Source organism: Pectinophora gossypiella, chromosome 4 (assembly GCF_024362695.1).
Source record: "Pectinophora gossypiella chromosome 4, ilPecGoss1.1, whole genome shotgun sequence".
In the NCBI taxonomy this organism is placed as follows: domain Eukaryota; kingdom Metazoa; phylum Arthropoda; class Insecta; order Lepidoptera; family Gelechiidae; genus Pectinophora; species Pectinophora gossypiella.
In genome coordinates this window covers 15,787,858-15,815,407 of record NC_065407.1, presented here as the reverse complement: position 1 = coordinate 15,815,407, position 27,550 = coordinate 15,787,858, and the positions used below count along the sequence as shown (strand labels likewise).

General features: G+C 43.3%; 1 protein-coding gene across 1 annotated transcript; it reads right to left on the bottom strand.

Annotated features, from left to right (window-relative positions):
- Positions 1-21: 21 nt before the first annotated feature.
- LOC126382338 (exportin-5) lies at positions 22-27,550 on the bottom strand. The gene is made up of 22 exons (XM_050032144.1): positions 27,396-27,550; positions 27,206-27,271; positions 26,726-26,880; positions 24,817-24,976; positions 23,817-24,035; positions 19,817-19,987; positions 18,861-19,025; positions 18,004-18,132; positions 17,206-17,448; positions 16,375-16,505; positions 14,181-14,322; positions 9,297-9,480; positions 8,092-8,261; positions 5,880-6,047; positions 5,081-5,289; positions 4,418-4,712; positions 3,625-3,853; positions 2,819-2,967; positions 1,744-1,899; positions 1,238-1,441; positions 721-894; positions 22-281 (listed from the first exon to the last, which is right to left on the bottom strand). Exons 3-22 carry the CDS (start codon positions 26,860-26,862, stop codon positions 126-128), a joined length of 3,591 nt encoding a protein of 1,196 aa, XP_049888101.1. The 5' UTR covers positions 26,863-26,880; positions 27,206-27,271; positions 27,396-27,550; the 3' UTR covers positions 22-125.

The window sequence follows — 27,550 nt, the reverse complement described above, 5'->3', positions numbered from 1 at the left end:
CCGTAAATAAAAAGACGCAAATAATTTAATACAATTATAATTAAATAACATACGGATGGTTATTGACAGTAGAATGTTGAACATTACGAGTAGATATGGCTAGTGAGGGCAGGGCGTGTGGTGGGCTAGGTGGGCGCATTGGCGGTGAAGAGCTTCTCTAGGCCTGCGCCTTCGGGGGCGTCCACGGCGCTGCGGGGTTTCTCTTTCGCAGTTTGCATCGTCGGCAGATCAAGAATGTATACTTCTTTCTTGAATAACTGGCCGACGTTTCTTCCGATTAACTGTAAAGAGGATTTTTTTTTATTTTGACGATTGGGTAGTTTTCTAGGTCAAGGATAAATTATGAAATTGTGATTACTAAATAAAAGCAGATCTAAAGGTGACGCCGCGGCTTATGCCGTGCGAGTTTTATTTGCATTTAAAAATGCTTGTTATTATTATTTTATTTATTATGATTTTGGTTTGTTTTTCTTTTTCTAATATTTATTAATCTTATTTTCTTTTCATGTGGTTTCTGTCCTGTGTTAATTGCAAGGGTACCTGTCTGTGGTGTCCAAAAATAATAAATTTTTCTTTCTTTCATTCTAATAGGAACCATAATAGGGTATTTCACTGGCGAACTTTGTGAGCGCATTTTAGGACATGTGTCAACGCCATCTGCTGTGCATGGGCGGAACTAGCTGCTCAACTAGCCTGTTATAGTATAAAGTAATATGTTACCCTAGCAGTGATCTTCTTGAACAAGTCCCGCTTGCTCTTGTCGATCTTGTTGGGCTTGTTGTGCGGCGCGGCCAGCTTCTCATCCAGTCGCAGCACGTCGTGCGGCTCCACGTCGGGGATGGCTCGTAGCACGGACACGATGCTTGGGAACCGCGGCCGAAGTAGCTCGTATGTCTGAGGAGACAAAGGAAGTAATTAGAACTAGGTAGACGACTAAGTTATTAAATAAAATACGAATTTCTCTCTCTGTCCGTTGCATTGTATGACAGCGGCGGCGGACGCTACCACTACCCGCTCCCCGCGCTGGCATCCAGATGACGGCCTGTACGTATACAATCGGTTATTGCACCATCTAATCCACCCAGACCGATGCGTTAAGGTTTCATCGAAATTGGGGACTATTAGACTGGCTCGGGAAGGTGGTTACCACGGTACGCCCCGCCAATTTGCTATTAGACTATAGGATCCCGATCGCCGCGTGCCGTGGCCGCATCGGGCAGGATGGCGGTGAGCGCACCTGCACAGCCAGCGCCAGCAGCGCGGCCTGGTTGGCGTCGTGCTGGCCGTGCGTGCGCAGCGCCTGCAGCACGGCGGCCAGCGCGCCGCTGGCGTCGGCCGCGCCCACGCGGCCCGCCTCCAGCGCCGCGCGCAGCGCCGGCAGCGCCAGCGCGCATGCGCGCAGCGACGACGTCGAGTCGTTCCACGTCAGCGCTCGCAGGATCTGGAAACACGACCTCACGAATATATCCCAAATCGGGTATCTAGGGCACACATACTCCGAGATGACAGATATCGCCTGCTTCAAGTTATATTGCCGAGCAAAATCTTGGATCGTAGACACGTCGGAACGTCGAGGATGACATGGTTGGGCAACATCTTTACATTTCATTATATTTCATATGGCCCGGGACAAACAAGCACGCATTCCATGAGCTGATCGCCTCCAGTAATGTAGAGGTACGACAAGAAAAAGGGGTCAAGGGGTACATGAGTCTATAACGGCAGAGCCGCGTGTGTACTCACGGTGTGCAGCGCGGCCACGCCGGCCACGGGGTGCGCCAGCAGCAGCGCGCCCAGCTCCGACACGTGCTCGGGCGCGCGGGCCGCCGCGGGCGCCGCGTCCTCCTCCATGTCGCCGCCGTGAGCCTCCGCGCTCACGCCGCCCTCCACCAGCGTTATCTAACCACATTTCTTTCATTTATTTGGGAAACAAACACCTTGTGGCGAACCCAACTTGTTGACCAGCTAGTTCCGCCTGTAACCAACAGATGGCGCGCACAGCATTCACTGCAGTCCTAGAACGCGCTAACGAAGTTTGCACAGCGCGACGCATATATACAACTTCCAAGATAACACCGTTGAATCGTCGATCCCTAGTGACACTACCAACTTGTCATGTTCAGTTCGGTACCCCGAAAACATCCTTTGGCGGCAGAAGCATCGAGGTCACCAGTGTACTAAATGAATACATACATAAACTCACGCCTATTTCCCACCGGGGTAAGCAGAGACTATGGAATTCCATTTGCTTCGATCTACGTTTATCAACCGAGTAGATCACCGTACTGAACCTTTTCTAAGGATATTCCCAATTTGGTTAATATTCGTCCTTTACTATATCATTACAAAATATAATAAGAATATAATTATTATGTATGTGTTTTGTATTTGTAGGCAAATTCGATCTAAAAACTCTGGCCCTCGGAAATTTTATTACGTTCTATTGACGTCACAGTGTGTGTTTTCATACAAATTTCATAGTAATTTTTTGTTTGGACGTATAGTAAAAAGTAATTGATTTGACTAGTTGGAAACTCGCCTATTGTGTGTGTGTGTGTGTGTGTGTGTCCATAATTAGCTGGCATACCCGAACTATTCTTAAGTGTATTCTATTTGATGTGTTTCCGTGTACAGTCATGAGCAATATAATGTACCCACTTTAGGACTCTGTCGCACTACTCGACATTTAGTGAGACTTACGGTTCAATTTGTCAAAAAAGTTAATGTGACATGGTACCAAAGTGTATACATTTAATGCTCGTGACCGTACTGCACCATACTAAATAAATAATCCAGCTGTTTTTTGTGGGCACCCTACCTTGAGAACTTCCAAGTACTCCCGTGTGAGGTTCCTGACTAGCATGTCCTCGAGCACCTCCTGCGACTCGCTGCCGGCTTCCTCTTCTAGCTTGCCCGACTCGTACAGCGACGTAATATACTCCCAGCGCTGGGATAGGTGCATTAACACTGGAGAGAAAAAATACATAGAAATACGAGAAAGATAAAAATGAAGACAAAAATGTGGCAATCTTTCTATTATCCGTGTATATCGCAAGACAGTTGCTGAAGTACTATTTGATTAATATACATTTTAGCGCGGCCAAGTAGGTCACGCGTGTAAGCAAAAAAATGTATGGCCGAGGACTAAAAGGAATGAGGCATTGCATACTTGTCGCGTCTACATACATAAACTTAACGTATCATAAGTAATTATAAATCCTATATTGTTTATAATAACCACATTTGTTAATATATTTTAACTAACCCAAACGTCTTTTCAAGTTTATCGATAAACGTTTAGACCATAGTCTAGAATTGTACACCAGGATGTACAGATAGTTCATAAACTATCTGTACATCCTGGTGTACAATTCTAGCTTCTTCCGCATTCATAGTTAGCAAGCTATGAGTCACGCGGTCTATCATTGTGACCATGTATTAGTTTTCATTGGACTCGGGTAGCGCGCCGACAATATCTACGTGCAAAATAAAGTATCTTTAGTGACATCGTAACGAATACTCAAGAGGGATGATTCAGGCCTTCAGGTTAGTTGATATCAAGTGGAATTTTCTACTGTATAGTGTAGGGTGCAATTAACTTTATGCTTAAACTGCAACACTCACTGAAGCAATGCGAGTGCTGCGCGATGGGCAGCGCCACGCTGGCGTAGTGCGCGGGCGGGCAGTGCAGCAGCAGCGGCTTCAGCGCCGCGCGCACCACGGGCCGCAGCCAGTGGTCGGGCAGCCGCTCCAGCCCGTGCAGCAGCGACGACGACAGGAACTTGGCCAGCCCCGGCACCGAGTACAGCTCGCGGCCCAGCGTGCTCGCTGCGGCGCCTACTAGGTGGCACACCTGCACACATATATTACTTCCTTATTGATAACTTGCACTGACAATGAATTGCGCGACAGAGATCATCTGTCTCTTTCTGTGCAGTACTGTGAGAGAGTGACGGGTGACGTATGTCAAGGCGAGAAAGAGTCGCGCGCTTACGGTGCTACGCCCGCTGATTCTAATTCTATTGGCCTAAATATCGCATCACGCGAGACATATTAGCTCCATGTTACAGTTACTGGACAATGTTCAAGTTATCTCTTCACGTTTCAGTGCTGAAGGATAACATGCGTATAAATGCGTTTCGGAGGTATGTGACCTAACTTGTATTGGGATAGTTTTCTCTTCACGTGTTGGAAAGTCAGATAGGCAGTCGCTTCTGTAAAAAACATGACCTGTCAAGTCTTTAAATTAAGTAAGCGGATCCTGTGAAAACGGGATTCGCAGATAGGTACGCTTTTAAAGTTAAACTCTTTAATTTCCATAAATTCTAATGGGATGGGCAGATCCACGAGTAATCAGAAGACGATTTGCCAATTTTGATTCTGAAACCTAAGACAAACCCAGGAGTGGACCACTCACATTATCGTGCAAGGTATGCAAGAAGTTCTGCATCCTGTCGGCCGGCACGGAGGCCCCGCTCCCCTCGTGGTCCCTCAGGCCCAGCAGGTTCCTGCGCTCGGCGACGGACAGGTCGAGCGCCCTGGCGTGCGCCGGGTGCCGCAGGTGCTGGTTCTCGGGCGCGTGCAGCTCGTGCAGCGCGCGGCCCAGCGCCAGCGCGTGCGGGAACAGCGGCAGCACGTGCGCCGCGCACGGGTTGCGCCATATCGGGTTGCCTGAGGCCGACACGCCCGCGCTGAACCCGCCGCGGGACGCTCTGGAGAAAACACGGTTACTTTTTTCATTCTTTATTCTACTAGAGGAGCTTACAGCCGTGGTAGATCAATTGGGAAAACATTTGACTCTCACTTGAAATCGCACGTTCGAAACTCAGCATCTTAGGGACTAAACCATTGTTTTTTTTTTAATTTGTTTTCGAATTCACGTTTAGATCATAAATTAAGTTTGAATTCCGACTCGAGCTCTAAACCACTGAATTCAATTTTATGTGTTTGAAATCATGTTTGAACCATATATAATTGATATTTGGCCTATCACACGAGACTCAAACAGATCTGGCGAGGAGCGGGTGCAGTATACGCCTCTGCCTCTGGTATTGTTGAGAAGGTGATGAGCGCGTCTCACTTGTCGGGGTCGCTGGGCACTTGTGTCCGCTTGACGACGCCCAGCAGCAGCGTGAGCGCGTGCAGCAGCGTGCGGCGCGCGCGGCCGCGCTCGTCGTCGACGTCGGCGGCGGCGGGCGGCGCCTGCAGCCCCGTCAGCGCGGCCAGCGCCGCCGCCGACGACACGTGCGGCGCCAGCGCCTCCCAGCGGGCGCTGCAGTCGCCCAGCACCTGCGGCACCACGGGAACCAGTAAACAACAGCCTCTTGGCGGTACCGTATATCGAGACGCAGGCGAAACTCGTGTCGTCGATATGTCTACATGTCTTTCTGTGTGACATGTGTTTGTGTCTCACAGGACACATACGTCCTCGTCAGCATACTATAAGATGCTATAAGCACGTGTGGTCGTTCTCTCTCGCTCTATCAAATGATGGTTCTCAGTAACAGAAAAGAATAGAAGCTTTATTTGTAAAATTAGTTTTTTTGTTATTATTATTTTATTATTATTCTTTTTATTTTTTTTAGGTTGTTCTGTTGATTAGGCTTCCACTGTAAGCGATGCGTGTGTATTTCTTTTTTCTTGGTTTTATATTTTATTTTTTTATATTTTTGTCTCACCTATTAGTTCTATGCTATCAACTATTTGTGGGGATCTATAATTGGCTTTGTGTTACTAATTTAAGGATTAGACTGTAAGTGAATGCTGTTGATCTCCCTAATAATAAATAAATAGGAAAGTGCAATGAGGTGCTGACAAATACAATTTGACCCTTACTGTTCCATATGTAGTATTAATCTTTATTCTAAAGGAATAGTTACCTGAGCAACGAGCGCGCTCTGCCGCTCGAAGCAGCAGAAGTGGTTGGAGACCAGTAGTAGCGCCTCCTGCAGCGTGACACTCTCCACGGCGCTGAGGTCGGGGCGGGCCAGGGCGGCGCGGACCATGTCGTGCAGCCGGGGGAACACGGGCAGCAGCAGGAGCGGGTACTGCGGGGTCCAAAACGCCACATTGAACCTCTACATACTTCCTCACGTTATGTTTGTCTAGAAGAAATCGCTAGCCGCCATTTACCATGTTACGGCCTCCGTGGTCCAGTGGTTGAGCGTTGGGCTCACGATCAAATTCAAAATTCAAATTCAAAAATATCTTTATTCAGTGGGTAACATAGTTACACTTTGAATCGTCAATTTTTAGATAACGAACGTCTCATCCGCCTAAAACTACTGCAGCTTCTCACAACCTGTATAGCCAGGGAAAAGAAGCTGCAAGAAAAACCTCGGCACAGGGCCCTAGACGTTCTTTAAAAAAATGAAAAATAAACATAAAATATTGGTATACAATTGAGTAATTAAGCTGCCTAATATCAGTTCTCAGACAGTTAATCCAATGCATTCATATCTTCTAAATAATCACTAACTTTATAATAACCTTTTTTTTTGTAAAGTTTTTGTTTAACTACTGTCTTAAAACAGTTGAAAGGCAAATTCTGAATGTCAATGGGAATCTTATTGTAAAAACTATCCGTAAAAAAACGATCCGGAGGTTCCGGGTTCGAATCCCGGTGGTTTCGTTATACAGGATATTTCGGATATTACAGGCTCATCAGCCGATTGTCCGAAAGTAAGATGATTCGCGCTTCGGAAGGCACGTTACGCTGTTGGTCCCGGTTACTACTTATAATGTAAGTACGTAATCGTTACATGAACCATGTTCACGCCTAACTGGGCACCTTCAGGCCTGTGATCTTAAATTTCATACCGGGTGAAAGCCCTCAGCGCTTCCAATTAGTCCGGCCAAGCAGTTAATGACTTATGCGGCAAATCTACAATAAGTCATATTACGTCTACGTCTATATGAAACATGAGCCATGTCAGGGTCCTTTGGCGGCTAAATAACCATGACACCAGGGTGAATGAGGTTGGTTATCCACCTAACAACCCAGGCGGTAGAAGATTATAGAAAGTATCAATCTCGTTCTCGCGTCCGCACCACATTGCGACTTGTTTGAGAGTGCGATTGGATGTTTGTTGAGTGAATGTGCAAAAGCATTTGAAAAATTGATGCCTGTCAGTAGCATAAGTTAAATAATTATTATTTTATTGTTATGTATTGTCTCATTATTATTAATTGAATTGTTTTGTTATTATTTTGTGTATCCTTCCTTTATTATTGTTCAATTTATCATTATAATAATATTGTAAATTTGTTTTAGGCCCATAAGAATCTTGTTTGTAACGCAATGGTTTGATGTTGCAAATGTCTATATAAATAAATAAATGTATTTATCCTCGAAGGGGTAGGCAGAGGTGCACATCTCCAAGCTGGTGAGGAGTATACTGTACGATAAACTGCAGAAGTCCAATCAGTTTCTTGCCAAGTAATAAATTAAGTGATTGCACTTAAGACTTGGTAACATGTCGTTTCCATAATAGACCAAAAACACCTATAAAAACAAATTTTTTCTACTCCTCTACTTTAATCTGGCATTTAAATAACCAAAAAGTCTAATATAAGTACATACATAATTAAACTCTTTGAAAAAGTGTACGCTCTATGGCCTATAAAAGCATTGTTTACAAAGTGTAACTGTACTATAATGTCGCCAAAAAAGCATTGTTGTTGTTTTTTTTTTTTTGACCTGGAAACTGGCACCTTTACTTTGTTTGGTGCCATAGATATACTATAAAAAAAAAGTATACATTTGCCGCCATTTTCCCGCGCGTTGGAAAATAATTTTTAGAAATAAAATTTTTCTTTGTATAATTTTTGTTTCATTTAAAATTACGTCGTCGTAGAAAAAGTATTGTATGCAACGTTGTATAACTAGGTCAAAAAATGCTCGTGGCGTCTCTTATTGCGATGTTCGCCAAGGCTCACATCGCAACTCACGCCACTCGCATTTTTTGACCCTTCTTATACAACTGTTGCATAAAATACTATTATATATGACAACTACTGTTTACAAATAATTCGCTGGGCTCACTTACTGAACTCTTGCTGTTTGATTGTACATTCGTGTATATACGGTACCTTAGAGCCGAGTTTGACGAGCAGGCCGGCGGCGTGCCTCCTGACGTTCTTGACGTCCCGGCAGCGCCGCGCGGCCAGCCCGGGCGGCGTGCCCTCGTACAGCAGCGCCGCGAAGATCTTGTCCAGCACGCGCGGCAGCAGCTCCGCGCCCGCCACGCCCACGCCTGGGCCTGCCGACAAACACCTTGGACTCAATACAATATAAATTAAATTTATTATAGTAACTGTGGTCATACATAGTGAAGGAAGTCAATATTATGCACACAGCACAAAAAAAAAAAATTACATAAACTGCCTATATACGTCCCACTGCTGGGCACAGGCCTCCCCTCAATCAACCGGAGGGGGTATGGAGCATACTCCACCACGCTGCTCCAGTGCGGGTTGGTGAAGGTGTTTTTACGGCCAATAGCCGGGACCAACGGCTTAACGTGCCCTCCGAAGCACGGAATCATCTTACTTTTTCGGACAATCAGGTGACTCAAGCCTGAAAAGTCCTTACCAAACAAAGGACAGTCTCACACAGTGATTTCGACAATGTCCCCATCGGGAATCGAACCCGGACCTCCAGATCGTGAGCGTAACGCTCTAACCACTAGACCACGGAGGCTGTTAGAAGTAGATATTATTCAACACATTCTGACATACAATCAATATTTCTTAAAATATAGAATAATGCTACGTGTAGAAAGGTAACTCACCCCCCCGAGACCTTTGTTTTTAATCGCTCATCGCATTATTTTTCAACACATTCAAAAATATATACCCACATCAGAACTTGTCATTTGCAAGATCAGCAACTTTGGTGTCAGGGTTATTATTGAGCCGCCATGGCCTTGGCATGGATGTAACTACTACATACTCACTCACATCAGTAAGTGGTAATCGGGACCAATGGGTTAACGTGGCTTCCCAAGCACGGATCATCTTACTTTCGGATAATTAGATAATCAGCCTGTAATGTCCCCAAACAATCACAAAGTGATTTTTATGATAATTATGTCCCCTACCGGGATTCGACCCCGGGACCTCCGACTCGTGAGCCCAACGCTCAAGCAGTGGACCACGGAGGTGGTTACTTCACAGTGGTGGAGTATGCTCCGTACCTCGGATGATTAAGACGCTTGTGGGTGAAGTAAAGTGTGATGGAGTATACTACATATTAACTGAGAGGTCAGTGCTTTAGTCTATATTGATGTACGTACCAGCCAGCTGACTGTAGGCGCAGCTGAGGAACACGAAGAGTGCGGAGATGAAGGACAGCAGCAGCGACAGCAGCAGCGGGTGTGGCGGGCTGGCCAGCACGCAGCGCTGCAGCAGCTGCAGGCCCTCCACCACGCCGGGCCGGGGCTCCGACACCAGCAGCCGGGACAGGACCACGTCCAGCACCTGCCACGTGAGTTAAATAAAAAAATAATTCTTTATTTAACATTTGGCTGTCAGCTGTCATCACGCGCAGATCTGCTGCTGCAAGTTATTCGAAACCTTGTGTGAAATACTGTGATAATATAAACAAATACTTTACCAAAGTGATCTCCAACATCCATTTCCACTGTGACATTGTTATTTGCCCATATCTATATGGAATAGTGATCAAATCAGTGAAACTAAAAATACGCTAACTTCACCTCGCGTCACATATATCTCTAACTACCTCCACATAATTTCATATTTCTAGCAATTATCAAAATGTCAGTTGACATCTGCAGAAGTGTTACCATTAAATAATTTTTTAATTCTACCAAAACAATAATAACCAGCCAGTTAAATAATAACATGGAAACAACCCGTAACCCAAAAATTCTCACCCAACAAGTGTTCCATCCGGGACTATTTACTAGACAGCGATCATCTTCACCCAGTAAAAAGAAAAATAATACCGAACATCCGTCTACTGAATCAACAATATCAGTGGATTCGCATGAAATGGAGGATAGTGACCACACGCCCGAAGCTAACCTTATAGATCCTCCTAGCTGGCAACGAGTACCCACGTCACGTGCTAACAAACGCAAGAAAGTAGAAGCATCGCCTCCTCGTACACATGGATCCAACAGATATGATGTACTTCCAGTGGACATGGTTGAAGAAAATAACACGACTACTAAAGTCCATAAGCCACCACCGATTATTCTATATGGCATAGAAAACGTCCCAGAGCTAACAAAACTCATAGAAAGTGTATGTGATCGGGATAAATTTCGCCTAAGAATTGTAAATAAAAACTTACTCCGCGTTCTTCTAGATGCAGTGGATGAATATAAGAATGTTATTGCTCTCTTTCGCGAAAAAGGTTTGATCGGCCATACCTTCACGCAGAAGGAAAACAAATGCTTCAGAATAGTTATTAAAGGCCTCCATCATACCACACCCCATGAAGCCATTACTAATGCTATAGAGTCTACTGGAAATAAAGTAAGAGGAGAGATAATAAACGCCCGATTTGGGCCTGATAAAAAGCCTACCTCGACATTTTTCGTCAATATGGAACCAAACCTAAACAACAAAGCAGTTAAGAATATCGAATACATATTTCACCAACGAATTAAAATCGAAGACCCGCGAAAATCCAAGACGATTGTCCAATGCGTTCGCTGTCAGCAGTATGGACACTCCAAGAACAACTGCATGAGGCCCTATAGGTGCGTCAAATGTGGAGAAGGCCATAAAACATCCGACTGTCCTAAGAAAGATAGGAATACCCCAGCAAAATGCGCCCTGTGTCTTGGTAATCATCCTGCTAACTACAAAGGGTGCCAGGTTTATAAAGAAATCCTTGAAAGGAAATCTAAGATAAGTCCATCTGGGGCACCTAAGCAATATGTACCCAAAGACGATCAGAGTAGGCCACCCCCACCGCTCCTTCAATCCAAGACGACTCCAACCAACGACTCTCATCACAAGCAACCTACGTACGCCCAGGTTACGAGGCAAACTCAACCTTCCACCGACAACGTATTAGAAAGTATTATTCTAAAACAGAACGAAAAAATTGAAATGTTACTCCAACAAATAAGTACCCTCGTGGGACTCTTAACAACAATCGTCGCCAAACTACCACAATGACTTCATTACGAATTGTAGCATGGAACATTAATGGTTTGTCTCCTAATATTAGAGAATTGGAAACCATTATGATCACTAACAAGTTAGATGTGGCCCTGATATCAGAATCGCACGCAACAAAGAGAAGCTCATTTAAGATGACTGGTTACAGTATTTACTTCGCACCACATCCGCATGGAGAGGCTCACGGGGGCTCTGCCATAGTAGTGAAGAACAGTTTAAAACATAACCTGCAAGAAACATATGAAACGGAACACATTCAAGCAACAACAATAACAGTCGAGGATAATAGTGGCCTTATAACCCTATCGGCTGTATACTGCCCACCCAAACACAACATTAAGGCAGACATGTATACTAGGTTCTTCCAAACACTCGGTAATAGATTCATCGCTGGCGGAGATTGGAATGCAAAGCACACCTATTGGGGATCTCGAATTACCACCCCTAAAGGACGTCAGCTTAAACTGAGTATTAATAAAAACAACCTGGACTCAATATCCTCGGGACAGCCATCTTACTGGCCAACGGACCGCTTACGAATACCGGACCTTATAGACTTTTTCATTGTTAAAAACATAAACCATCTATACACCACCGTAGAATCAAGCCTTGATGGATCGTCAGATCACACGCCTATCATTCTGACAGTCGGCACTACTTTACAAACCCGTGACTATGGTGACTGCCTGTATAACTATAAGACCGATTGGGCCTCATTTCGTGCATGTATCGAGAGGGCAATAACTAATCTGAACATTTCGTTAAAAACTGAAAAAGAGGTCGAAGATGCTTGCATGTATGTTACCAACTTAATACAAGTTGCCGCTTGGAGCAACACTCCTGAAATAAAAAACAAACCGTCGCCAGTCAATGTCTCGCTGGAAGTTAGGAAAAAAATTCAGCATAAGAGACGCCTCAGGCGAATATGGCATCAAAGTCGTCACCCTGAAGATAAGAAAAAATTTAATCTCGCAATAAAGGAGTTAAAAAACCTACTCGTCGAAAGTAACAACGAAACATTAAAGCATAAACTCGAAAAATTATCACCTTCAAAAACTGGAGAATATTCCCTGTGGAAGGCCACAAGAAGCATGGACAAATCGCAACAATGTTTCCCTCCGATCAGAAATGGATCAGGTTGGGCTCGGACCGACTGTGACAAAGCTGAGGTTTTTGCAGCCCATCTTGTTCATGCCAAACGAGGCTACTAATAATAGCGACACCTCAGATATAGACGCCGTGATGGAGCAAGACCTTCAGATGTGCCTGCCGTTACTACCTGTCTCACCAAAAGAACTCCACAAAGTCATTTTGAAATGGGTTCAAAAAAAAAAGCACCGGGCTTCGACTTAATCACTCCTCGCATTTTAAAGGAACTTCCAAGAAAGGCATTGGTATTTCTCACTGTACTTTTCAACGCTACCTATAGGCTAAACTATTTTCCTATAATGTGGAAAATCTCACAAATATCGATGATCCATAAACCCGGAAAACCAGTCACTGAAGCCTCATCCTATCGACCCATCAGCTTGCTGCCAGTACTCTCGAAACTTTGGGAGAAAGTATTCCTCACACGACTTGAAAGATTTGTTGTAGATAGTAATATTATCCCAGACCACCAATTTGGATTTCGAAAGCATCATTCGACGGTAGAGCAAGTCCACAGAGTATACGATTTCATTCGCCAGAGTTTTGAAAAGAAAGAATACTGCTCCGCCGCATTCCTGGACGTCCAACAAGCTTTCGACAGGGTGTGGCATAAAGGTCTGCTTAGTAAAATAAAAACGCTGTTACCGCACTCAGTTCTACTACTACTGACTTCCTACTTGACAGAAAGAAGTTTTCAAGTCAAACATGGAGACTCCAGGTCAAAATTCTATGCATGCCAGGCTGGAGTGCCACAGGGATCTGTACTCGGCCCCGTCTTGTACAGCATCTACACATGCGACCTCCCTCAGGTTAGGGGTATAACAGTGGCAACATTTGCTGATGATGCTGCATTCCTCGCTTCTGACCCTAATCCTCAAGAAGCAAGCCGTCAACTACAGATGCAACTGATGGAAACAAATACTTGGCTCAATAAATGGAAAATAAAGGCTAGTGCAGCTAAGTCCCACCACATCACCTTTGCACTGAGGAAGGGGGATTGCCCGCCTGTGAAACTTGGAGAAGAAACATTACCTCACTGTACCTGTGTCAAATACCTGGGATTTCATCTGGATCGACGTATGACATGGAAAATCCACATTAAAAACAAAAGAGATGCCATGAACTATCGCTTCAAAAACCTCACCTGGCTCCTAGGCAGACAATCCAAATTATCTGTCAACAACAAGGTTATGATCTACTGCTCCATCCTAAAACCAATTTGGTTGTATGGCATACAATTATGGGCTATCGCTAGCAAAACCGATATACAGTGTCTACAGAGAGGCCAAAACGCAATTTTAAAGACCATTGCATGCGCTCCCTGGTTTATCCGCAACTCAGAGATCCATAAACACCTAGAATTGCCAACAATTGCAGAAGAAATTGAAAAGCACAATAAAAGGCATATGGAACGGTTGAACAACCATCCAAATCCTTTAGCAACCATGCTGTTGGAAACCAGCAGTAGGGTGAAGAGGCTCAAGAGAATGGATGTTCTTGGGCACAAAAAAAATTGAAGATAGTGACATTGGTTGCTTTACTTCAAACAAACCAATAACAATGCAACAAATCTGATAAAAGTCTTGCGACTGATTGCAGATAAAAAGAACGGAAAAAAAAAAAAATTAACATTTATTGTCGTAGGTGCGTTACGGTGTCACTAACACTCATACCTACTTGTATGGCTACATGTATGTACTTGTACGGGGTGTAAGTGACATCGTAACGAATACTGGGAGCGATGATTCAGGTCATTATTCTGAGTTAACATCAAGTGGAATTTTCCATCGCAAAAGTATAGAATTTAAAATAATTGCGAAGAAAAAATCCACTTGAAATGAACTCTATAAATTAAATAAATAAATAAATACCTGTGAGAGCGCCTCCCACTCCACATGCAGCGGGTGGTGCTGGTCCATCTGCTGCGGACACGAGTCCACCTTGTCCAGGGCCGCCCGCGTCCACTGCTCCACGTACGCCCACGTCACTAGCGGCGCCGCCGTCATACAGTGTCTGAAGATGGAATCAAATCAATATCAAAATCGTGAATATGTCGTAGAAGTATACTGGGTTACTAGTTTTTTTTTAATTTAATTTTGATACATACCCAATTAATAATTATTAAAATACCGAAATAAGTTAAAAAGCAAAATGAGATTGATTTTGATCACCTCGAGTAGCTGGCGAGGAGGGGTGTATATGTTGTGGCCAGATCGTACCATTGATCATTTCATGATGTGTTCGACCATTTCATGAAATGGTCATATTTCATGAAATAGCCAACTTAAGTTGACCATATCGTTGAAACGTCAACGTATAATGATATTTTAATCGACTTTTGGCCATATCGTCAATGTAGGCGGTGTGCATGCTATGTGGTGTAATAAAAATGCGAATAGTCGATTAATTTCTTAAGGTTCAAAATTAAGTACCTATTCGATATGTACAATTACATAGATTCATCGATTATAATATCAATCAAATTTTAATATAATTGACACCAGCGCCACTGCCGGTGGATAATGTTACTAATTTTACTATATGATTGCCAACGTTTGGCCATATCATGAAATAATCATGCATTTAGTTGCTCATATCGTTAAACATTTTATGTTCACTGATCTGGCCGAACCACTTCATGATGTGGCCAACGAATGATATTCTGTTTCATGAATGTTTCTGATGATCGTGCACATCATGACATGATCAATTCTACGATATGGCCACGACATATACATACTATACCCCTTCGGGGTAGGCAGAGCTGTATATTGTATAGACTGTATAGTATCTACAGGCGTGATGCTGTGGTAGACTGACTAGCTTCTAATTATAAATTAACATTTTACAATTTATCTTTAACCCAGTCATCTACCCTGTCAGGTTCGTCCGATTTTATGGTTGATGAAAAAGTGGATCATGGCTCACCTCTTCTTCTAATCGTGTGGTTTGTGAGGTGAATTACCAACCTCATCAACAATGGTGTCAGGGTTATTACTGAGCCGCCAAAGGCCCCTGACATGACTCATGTAAGTCGTTACATGAGTCATGTCAGGGGCCTTTTTGTAAGTAAGTAGTCGTACTTACTTACATCAGTAAGTAGTAATCGGGACCAACGGCTTAACGTGCCTTCCCAAGCACGGATCATCTTACTTTCGGACAAACAGGTGATCAGCCTGAAATGTCCTAACCAAACTAGGGATCACAAAGTGATTTTTGTGATATGTCGCCACCGGGATTCGAACCCGGGGCCTCCGGATCGTGAGTCCAACGCTCAAGCAGTGCACGGCGGAGGTGGTTGCTTCACAGTGGTGGAGTGTGCTTCGTACCTCGGTTGATTGAGAGGCTTGTGATGTGAGTGAAGTGAAGTGTGGTGGAGTATAGTACATATTCATTGAGAGGCCACTTTGGTCTATGTTGACGTATAGTCCGTTCAAGAATGATCTTCATAAAAGGTAAACAAATATGGCTGCCGATATTTTTTATCTGTGTCAAACTGCATACTAGTGAAGTGCTGAATTGATTTTAGCTCAAGTTATTTTATCAAAATGAACTGACTCTCTTGGGTTGTTTGAATATTTTGTATGATAATATTAAAATATATATTGTATGTTTCTTTGTGGTTACACTAACTCACTTTGAAAGTCATTTTTTCTGCGCATTTCGGCTTATTAAGTACAGTACACTCACTTAAGTTATTCACGGAACTGACTCGTTTTCCTGACCTGAATGAAATGTCTCATCACCAATCGTCAAATTGACAGTTAGCCACAGATTAACAAGAATTTATGACGTCAACTTTTTTTTGTGAATTTTTGTTTGATTTTTGTTTTTACATGAAAAAATGTGTATTTAATAATTATTTTACGTTAATTTCACATTTAGCTAAGAAATCTATCTATCTATTAGAAGAATACTTTGCGTAGTTTAGGTGAAATTCGAACATTATTTGTAGTAACAGGTTTGTTTACTTTTTATGAAGATCATTTTTGAATGGACTATAAGGTAAGAGTAGTGTTTTTAATTATTTAGGTACACTGGACCACGGAGGCCGTCATGGCTCACCTAAAGCTATCGAGTATCTCGGTGCGGCAGCGGTTGAAGAAGATGGCGAACTCGTGGTCGCTGTCGTAGTCCATGCAGATGTACGTGCTCGTGGCGTGCACGCCGCTCACGCGCGACGCAGGGTACGTCACCTGGAGACACGTCCACCATTGTGAGGAAAGGCATATAACGAGGAAAGTTATGCATGGATATAGGGGTAGGGGACGACCCAAGAAAGTGAGAACGGATGGTGTGAAGAAGGATATGTGTGTGAAAGGTGTGAGTAATGAAATGACGAGTGACAGAAATGAATGGAAGAGGAATACTTGTTGTTCCGACTACACCTAGAGTGGGATAAGTACAGAGATGATGAATTGGCTCTTTGGTGACTCTCCTGAAACAACTGTCTCTCTCTCTCTCTCTCTCTATTTAAGAGCTGCGCTCTTGTCGGTGGAGTAATCGCCAACAAGAACAACTGTAAACAACTGTACTTTTGAATATTTTGGTATAGACCTCCCAAAAGCGATGATGCGCTGTCATCGAAAAGCGTAGAATTGTCTTTGTGATGGCTCTCCTGGAAGAACAGGGGGTTAAGATGGCCACATCGAAGCAATTCATCTAAGAAAGCAATATTGCAATTTGACATTTGCGCATATAGAAGTAAGTGCGCAATGCAAACAAATGTCAAATAGCAATATTTTCCTTTCTTAGATGAGTTGCTTCGATGTAGCCATTTTAACCCCCCAGTACTTTAGATATTCAGGATTTTATTGCAATATTTTGCTCTAGACCGCTAACACCGATGTAATTCACTATCTATTATTTATGACAGAAATTAAACTAATTTCTCACCTTAAGCACTTTAGGGGCGGCAGCTTGCAGCCACCTTGGCACAATCGCCAGCACGTGCGGCAACTTGGCGATCTGATCGTGCTTCAGTAGTGCCAACCACACGGAGTTGGCGTTGTGCGCGAGCGTCAGGGAGGGGTGCGCAGTGAGTAGTAGCGCCGTCTCTAAGTACACGCCCAGCCACGAGTCCACGTTTGATGCGTAGCTGTATAAGGTTGTCAGTTGCTGAGCTAGGCCGGCTAGTACCTGCGGATATACGATTGGAACTAAAGTTTAAAGTTTTAAATTTGGACTATGGAATGCCATTTGCAACGATCCTGACACACTTCTCTCAATCAACTTTCTTCTTTACGGACCAATGTGCAAATGATTCCTCCACGCTTCCTCCACATTCTAAACCTATGCTATAACAACATACATAAACAGCCTATATACGTCCTACTGCTGGGCACAGGCCTCTCTTCAATCAACCGGAGGGGGTATGGAGCATACTGCACCACGCTGCTCCAATGCGGGTTGGTGGAGGTGTTTTTACGGCTAATAGCCGGGACCAACGGCTTAACGTGCCCTCCGAAGCACGGAATCATCTTACTTTTTCAGACAATCAGGTGATTCAAGCCTCAAAAGTCCTTACCAAACAAAGGACAGTCTCACAAAGTGATTTCGACAATGTCCCCATCGGGAATCGAACCCGGACCTCCAGATCGTGGGCCTAACGCTCTAACCACTAGGCCACGGATACTATAACAATGTAATATAATTATTAAATATGTGTGTGTGTGTGTGTGTGTTATTATATACCTGTGAGAGTTTCTTGAGGAAGAGGTAGTGTTTCTCGTCGACGGTGTTGATGCTGGCGAGCGCGGCGCGGTGGATGCACGTGATGGCTTCCTCGCTGAACAGGATCATTAGCGGCTTGCGCTCCTTCGTCTGGGAAACCAAATGTATATCTCCTATACATAAAGGTTGCCTGGAAGAGATTGCTACTTAGCAATAAGGCCGCCTATTATGCTCATTTAATCTCCCACACGATCATCAGAGATGTAGTATGTAGTAGTAGTGTTTGTTTTGACTGCAGCAAAGAGTTTTGTAATTGTACATCGCCAAGTGCGAAAGAGACGAGAGATATGCCTCTTTTGGTGGCGAGGGGGTGCTGCCGCACGGGGTATCGAACTGAGCGTAGTACCCCGCTAGCCACATGTTGGTAGAGTGACTAGGGATCGACGATCCAACGGTGTCATGTTGGAAGTTGTATATATGCGTCTTGCTATGTAAACTTCGATATCGCGTTTCACGACTGCTTGAAGACTGCGTTATTGAATGTAGCGCCATCTGTTGCATGTGGGCGGAACTAGCTGGCCAACTAGTTGGGTCCGCCACACCTCTCTATGCAGGGTCAGGCTGGGCTGAAGGGCCCAGGTGGCTGACCACAAGCCCGGAACCCGACACTGGATGACGGTAGATGGGAAAATACTTTGCTCTCTAATTGTGTGAACGAAGTATCTGATCTGCTGAGAAACTAGCCTGCGCGGGCCTTCGGATGCCACCAGGTGCGGGGCGAGGGGGAAGAGAGAGGGGGTGCAGGCTGGAGTCTAGCTGCCACCTCGACTATATGGCCTGTCCAACGCTGTTGTTATGTTATAATGTGTGGTACATACAGATCCCTTCCTGTTGACGATCTGCAGCAAGCACTCTGCCGCGGGGAGGTGGAAGCTGTGGTCCTGCAGCAGCAGGCACAGTATGTGCAGCAGCCGCCCATTGTGAGTCACCACGTGGCTGGTAGACACCCACTCCACGAACCCCGTCAGGGTCACCAGCACCACCTGGGAATGATGGAATGTTTATCACTACAATGATCTTGTCGTCAATGATGGTGATATTAACATTTTTAATGATAATTCGGCCGCATCGTGGTGTCAGGGTTACCCAGCCGCTAAAGGCCCCTGACATGGCAAATTAAACTAGAACTGTATAGTGGAAACTCATCCCCCTTCTGAGTATAGAAAACGAGCACTAATGTTCAGGAATCAACGCTCTTTCTCTGTCTAGCACGCTGTTTGTGGTTGACTCGGGCCGTATCCACTAGTCTCCTCTCTAAACGGTCAACGGAAATAAATATGAAAGCAGTCTCGTCATACTCGCTGCAGTTGATTACTGAACGCCAAAACTCAAAACAAAACACACTCACAGTAGCAGAATAATCTTACACTAAAACTCAAAAAAACACGTTAATGTTATTGATTTTATGCCGCTATTTCTGTCTGTGCTTAGCCACTTACGCCGATTCTTATAAGTTGACATACCGGTAAGTGGAAAAAGGCGCGCCCATTTATACCTTTATTGTTATTTATTTGTTTGTACACAATAAAACAGACACAAGGAACATACAAACACAGATAGTACAGGTAAGCTTATATCTAAACAAAGAGATAGAGACATAACTAGAAATAGAGAGAGACCTTTGTACTACAGCAATAAAGACCATAACTAAACAGGTATGACGGTATGATTTTGAAGCCCCGCTCCCCTCGGTATGATATTTGTTGCGTCATTTTTGAACCACAAGAATGCTTCCATGTTTATTTCCGTAACCCACCCTGAAACTCCAGCATACCTGAACAACGCGTCCGTTGCTCGCGGCGGCGGTGTAGTCACCAGCGGCTGTGTGCTCCCTGAACTGTTGCACGTGCAGCTCTATGAGCCGCATGAAGAACGCGAATATCTCTGCCATGTTGCTCGTGAGAGCCTGGTAGATGTCCTTACGGCGCTGGTGTTGTTCTAACGTCTGTGGAGACATATATAAATAATAATAGGTTAGGCTGTGCTGCACTCCACCCTGTAGTTCCGGGCGTAAGAATAGGGCTACGGTACCCCCTGCCTGTCGTGAGAGGCGACCGAAAGGGGACACTGGGGATCGTGGGTGGTAAGGGCGAGGGTCCGAGCTGCTCATCACATGGTCTCCGGGATGTGACATAAGTAAGTAAAATCTTTATTTCCTCTACAAATAATAAAACACATGGATACATAAATACATACAAAAATACAATATTTGTAGAGGCTGGAGCCTAAATTAGGATACCCTGTGTTTTAGGACTCCAGAAATGCATGACAATGCAATGGAGACATGGCTTCGCATTGCCGTAAAACTAGGATGCGTAGGGGTGGGGATCTACCCCGGGACGCGCTTTTAATAGCAAGCGCGAGGGAAGCACCGGTGCGTTCGTCAGAGATCCCGGAGCTTCCTGGCATGTGCAGCAGATGGCCATCGGAGGGGTTTTAGTCGGGAAGAGTCCGACATAACCTCGTCGCCCCCCGGGAATTTCCCCTTCGTTACCAAAAAAAAAAGCGGCAGCCCGCGTTGAGCCATACCAAAATCACATTAAATCTCCTTGCGAGCGAGACAGACATTCCGTCCTCTCTCCCTTACTCCTTAGCTCACGGCCATTTAAGACTAAAGCAAAACACATAGACGGCGAAGTTCGCGCCCGATACGAATTGGTGCGGGGCGGTTAATTACCGTTCTATGTCTAGAAGAAAAGTGTACTATTGAGAAGGTTACTGTAGGTAGCCTATTTACATGTACCAAGGTGCATATTTCTGCACTTATAAAAAGGACAAACTAATTCTGAGGACATATAACTATGTGTTTGATTTTAGGTTTCATACAAGGTATTCATACAATTGGCCTTTGATAGACTGGAATGGAAAATGCTACACCGACAAGAGCGTGGCTCTTAAATTGATGATGACAAGGTATTATGCTACTTAGGTTCTATGACGATCTTGTGATCACCCCTGATGCCGGGCAGCAGCGGTATCAGTACTGGTTGGAGGCCGAGGAAATGGATTCTGGTAGGGCTCTAGCTAGAACATCACCGATTGAGAAATTCGTCGGTGTACTGCGGAACGTTCGACACGCGTTATCTATGGAGTAATGAAAATGGAGGCGATTACTCCACCGACAAGAACGCCGCTCTTAAATAAAGAGAGAGAGAGAGAGACAAGGTATTAACCCGGCCCTAGGGGGGACAGTCATCTTCTCTACCCTCCACTGGGAAAATTCCTGTTCGGCGCGTCCTTGCCTCGGGGGTGGGCGCCTCTTACTTCAGTAGGCCGGAGTGAGATGGTGGCTGAGTTCCAATAGGGACCCAGACCTACGGGGTATAACGTAGAACCCTTGACCAGGGATACGGGTGAATATCTCAACGGTTGCAAAGGCAGAGATGGGATCCATCCATCCAAGTCCCATGGACTGTAACCTGGAACCTACAGAGGGCAGCAGTCAGCACTATTCAGTAAGGCTCTGAAATAGACTACTCTGGGTGCGTCAGATAGAGTACTGCGGGGCGGAAGGCAAGAGGGTAACCACAACCCTGTTTTTCCCTATAAAAGTAGCGTGGAGAAAATGAAGAATGCTACACCGACAAAAGCGTGGCTTTGAAATTCGTGATGCGACGTTTCTTAACACTTAATCAATTATCTATGTTTATTTCTAAGGAATGGAACGCGAACCACTTTGTAGATAAAACTATAACCTCGGAACTCCCTTAGCGATAACTGCAGTTTTATGTTTATACTTACATTTAGCAAAAACATATTTCAGACTGTACCTACATACCGTCTGTCGCCTTATAGTGAAAACCATGTTAATTAGCAACATTTCAAAAACTAAAACGGAAAAATCGCGTTCTAAATACGAAATTCTTACATCCAAACATGGACCAGCGGACAACCAAGACGCTTCTAGTGACACCTAATTTGTTCAGTTCCGATAAATGGTGTAGAAGTTAGGAGAGAACAAACAAACCTACATAGCGGTCAACATATAACCCTCCTTTTGCTTCGCCGAGGTTTTTGTTAATAATCGACTAAGGAATTATGTCCATGAGATAACTATATGGGCAAAAATCATGGTTCATCATGTCCATCTTAGGAATTCAGTACCTCCTGGTACCTCATGGGTCAACCCACCCGCATAACGATACATACACATTCATTTAAAACTTTATCTTTAAATTAAAATAAATAACTACACATGACTTGTAAATATTATGATTCACAATAGCAATAAAGTGTAAATGGAGGTCAAATAGTTACGTAAAGCGGCAATTGCAAATTAATGCATTTATATTTTCAAGTTAGTGAGAATAGGCAATTTGGCATTGTCACATTCAATTATTTATTTATTTATGGCATTATACATTTTGAACCTTTGTGCGGGACTGGACAGATTCGGGATTGAACAGATTCTGGATTCGGCAACAATACGGCACACACAACGAGCATGTGCGACGTGTAACCAAATCCACATGTCTATAAAACTGTACTCTTCGACCGTACACGGGATTTTTTGCGGGCGACTCTGGTTTGGTAGGCTACTATGCGAATGCCAACGTAATTGTATGGGTTCAACCTGAGATAGCTATGGAAACACAGTGCGAATAAGAACGAAAGGCAAATCGCTGTTATAACGTCCCGATTTGAGGGTGCCATTTTGTACGCGGCAACAGTGCATCTACCATTAACTATATTATGTAATTATGTATTTTTTGCCTAATAAATATTTTCTTTCTTTTTATCTATGATCGAAAACTCGTAACGCCTACTCGTAACGTGTGGCGGTGGGAACCTGCTTATTAGTAATGTGTTGTGTTAATGTGTACATTTTCGTGTTATTTGTAATTGTCAAGCCGTGGCGTGTGTCTTACCTTAATTGTTCTATTACTAACACTAGATTAAGTTGTTTATTGTTTGTTACTAACATGTATACCTAAATAGCAATGGCAAAACAAGCCTTCCATAACGAGGGGTTTATATTCAAGGGTAAGATAGCCAAATGCAATCAGAAAACGACGCATCAAAACTTTCGTATGGAGTATAGCCCTCTATGGGTGTGAAACGAGGACACTGACTCAGAAACACAGAGACTCGAGGTCTTTGAAATGTGGTGTTGGAGGAGGATGGAAAGAATAAGTTGGGCTGAAAGAGTTGCTAATGATGAAGTGCTAGTAAGAGTAAGGGAAAAAAGGCAAATATTGAGAGTTATTGAGGACAGAACAGGCAAAATGATTAGACACTTTATAAGACACGACGAATTTATTAAAAACATCATAGAAGGGAAGCTACAAGGAAAGAGAGGAAGGGGAAAACCAAGAAGAGCTTATTATTTATTATTTTACTTTCTTTAATTTTACTCTTTTAATGTATTATTTACTAGCTGCTCTGCTAATTTTTCATAATAGTAAATTTATGGAGACCTGGTGTCCTATATGACAGGTTTTACCTAGTTTAGGCACCAGCCTCTTCTAAAAAATTGTATGTACAAACCAAATGTATTTTGTTATGGATTCTTTTTTTGTGGAGGAAATAAACTTTTTATTTACTTACTTACATACTAACATGGAACAGATTAAAGAGAAGGCGAACGTCGTGTCGTGAAGGTATTGGTCTTTGATAGGCAAGAATGGAGAATGCTACACCGACAAGAGCGTGTCTCTAAAATTGGTGATGACTAACCTCTATGGATCGTGTCCGAAATGAACTCTTTTTTTTTTTAAATTAAAACAATAACGGGTTCTTACCGCGCGTTCATTTTTTTTTGTTTAGCCACTCACCTGCAGCGTAGCCACATCTTCAACGAGCCGCAGAAATACGTGCAACACGATCTGAGTGTGCAGATGTCCACGGGAACAAGCGTCGCTGAGCTCACTCAGCAGCGTGGGCCACTGCTGAGGCCACTCGCGCTTGATCATCTCCACGATCACGCGGGCGAGCGCGTCGTTGAGGTGCCCAGTCTCCCACCCGCCCATGTACAGCAGTTTCATTGCGTTTTCCTAAAAATGATAACTTTTAGCCCCACCTATAGCTACACCTTCAACTCGGATGGACAGCTATTCTGTCTCCAATGTGACCGGGTTTTCAGAACAAAGTTTGGCTTTGCCAGTCACATTCGAGCGCACGAGAGAAGAGACTGAGGTCGCCGTTGTCGGATACGACAAGGAGGACTATATACCGCATGTTTTGCACTTATTCTTCAAATCAAATCAAATATACTTTATTGCAAACAACATACTTTACACAAATGGATGATAGATAGGTACAGTACAATCTGGCGGCTTTATTGCGAAGCAGCAATTTCTTCCAGGCAACCAGTAGAAAGGAAAAATTAATTACAATAGCAATTTAGTTTAATTCTTTTATTAATTTTTCTCTCGTGCGGGTTGTGACGTCAACAACCAATCTCATCAACCCTGGTGTCAGGGTTGCCAAAGGCCCCTGACATGGCTCATGACTATACTCACTTAGGTAAATAGTAGCTGGGGCTGACTGCTTAACATTCCCTTCAAAGTACGGATCATCTTACTTACCAGCAATTGGGTGATCATTCAGCAATGTCCTAACTAAACTGGGGATCACAAAATGATTTTTGTGATACTTATGTCCGCACCGGTATTCGAACCCGGGGCCTCTGGATCGTGATTGATTTGAGGTATTGAACAGAGCATAATACCCCACTAGCCACTAGCCACAAGTTGGTAGGTCCGCCACCCGCTCAGTCACCGGACCACAGACGCTATTTTGTCCTAATGATATAGGCGTATTTCTTGGAAATACCTTAATAAATATCTTCTCAGCCTGCGTGATCTGCGTCCACTTGTACTTGACCGTGTTCTCCATAAGTTGCAGGCCAAAGTGTTTGACTACGGCTGAGTACTGGCTGCCACTAGCCAGCAGCAGCCCGGCCTGCGCACACCACGGAGAGTTCTCCTTGAAACTGCAAACAAACAACAATTGGCTACTTCACAGTCTTCAGATAAGTATTTGAAAACAAAAACAAACACTTATATTATACCTCTAAAATATTTTATTTTCCTTTTAAAGCTTTATATAATAGAAAAAAAAACATATTTTTCTTCGTTAATTTCAAACTTCGCGCGAAAACGGTTGGTCACGTGACATTTTTCCCACAGACGTCACATTTCACTAAACAGAAACTTTAAGGTTCCTGACAGTTTATTTTGTGAAATTTGACGTCACACGAAGCTCAATTATGGCCGCCCGTGTTTCGGGTCTTGTAATACCTACACAGATAAACAGCATACTGTAAAAATAAAATATTTAAAAATAATCTTATTAAAAAACTATTGCATAATTATAGTTAAATAGTTTAGTGTGTCAGGATCGAAGCAAATGGAATTCTATAGTCTCTGCTTACCCCGGTGGGAAATAGGCGTGAGTTTATGTATGTATGTATGTATCGTTAAATGATGAACTACTACATCCAACATATTTCATATTTTGTTACAACTGTCAAGTAGCTAATTGCGACCCCCTGAGGCAAGTTGGGGCTTAAAGATAGCTGATGAGGAGTGGGTCTATATACTATACATCTCTGCCTACCCGTTCGGGGATGTAGGCGTGATGCCGTTATTATGCTCATATCAACAGTGGCTAGAAAAGTGTGTGTTTCTATCAGAAATAAACTTTATATTATGATCAAGGTGTCTTCTGATTACTTGTGGCTCTGCCAAATAGGAATCAAAATTACATGACCTTCACATCATCATCATCATCATCATCAGCCGTACGACGCCCACTGCTGGGCATAGGCTTCCCCCAAGGATCTCCACGACGATCGGTCCTGCGCGAGAACCGATGGCCGCTGGGGCGGGAGGGTTCTGGAATGGCGTCCACGTGTCGGACGACGCTCGGTGGACCTTCACACACTCACTAATTTAAGAGCCACGCTCTTGTTGGTGTAGCAATCCTCTCTATGCTACTTTTTAGGGAAAAATAGGGCAGTGGTTTCCATCTTGCTTTCTGCCCCGCAATACTCTGTCTGACGCGAGTGGGATGGCGCCCACATTAGTTTACATGACCTTTAGGATTGTTAAAGAAACCTTATTGAATACCAAAGTCATTCTATTTATTCTATGCAACAATCTTATCACCTTCAGTAAAAGAATCAAAATAAAGCTTATGTCACAAATCAATTACAGCACAAGATTTGAAGAGATACATAAAAAAAATATACGGTTGAATTGAGAACCTCCTTCTTTTTTGAAGTTGGTAAAAAAATGTAGTATATGGAAAATTGCATCCGCATTGCAGGAAAGTAATCTCCAGGTAATCATAAGAATAAAGATTGAAATGTAATGAAACCAGATAGATTTAAGTCTACGGACCTTGGACCTCTTCAAAGGTCCATTTCTGTTTTATCCACATTTTGTTGTTTAATAAACAAAAAATTCTAAGTTCAAAAGACATTCATTCCCTTACATTGTAACATCCAGTAGTAAAATTCTATACTATAATGACAAAACACATTAGTTAATGATGCAATAATTAATAAGCAACTTTCTACAGTAATATCCAACTGCAGCCCAGATTTCCAGACACAATGTTAATAAACAGCTGTACAAATATAGCCATCCTGCACTTATAATAAGTGTAAGAAAAAGATACAGCTAGATTTAGAACAATCAGGATTTTTAATTAGGTATGTGTGTGATGTGTTACTGACCTCTCACAAGCGTTGTAGGCCTGGCTGCGTGCCTCATGGGAGACAGTAGGGTTCATGGTGAGCTCAACCGCGCGGCTGAGCTCGTCCGCAATCAACCCCACCTCCGCAGCCATGTCGCCACTAGCTCCCACATTCATTGTGGCTCTCAATCTCACCTAAAAACATTTTTTTTAATGTTTACATAACAAAAAATTGTCATACACAAAAATAACACCAATTTGTTTATTCTTTTCTCACACTTACACTTTAATTATCATACTATTAGGGTGGCTGCAAGATTACACTAAAATTTTAGTTCAATCTAATAAATAATTAAGTGAAATTAAAATACATCTTTGTTGCTAAATTGTCTAAATGCAACATACACGGTGTTAATGTTTTCTTGCATCATATGGCAGCATCTTAAATCATGTTTCAATCACTTTGTTAACCTACCAACATGTAATATATAAACCTTCAGTAACCCACCCTGGTACTCACCTACTATACCAAATGTAATTATCTCCATAGAACAATCCTCTACTCCATATCCCGTACGTCACGATGCTGAAATAATATATGCTCATAATCCTTTCGCAAAATTACAACAAAAAATACACACGAATTATTGACAGCTTCACAACCGGTGCTATTTTGTCGACTCAAAAATAATTATTTAACGAACACTTACACATTATAATTTGTGTTGACTAGTGAGTAGATTATCAGAACTTAAAGTTCCTTAAGTTTCAGCGAATAATTATTACGAATTCATGACAATTAATTTCAAAACAGAAGAACCTCGTGTCGTGGAAAAGAATTGAGGAATTTCAGAATAAATATTCC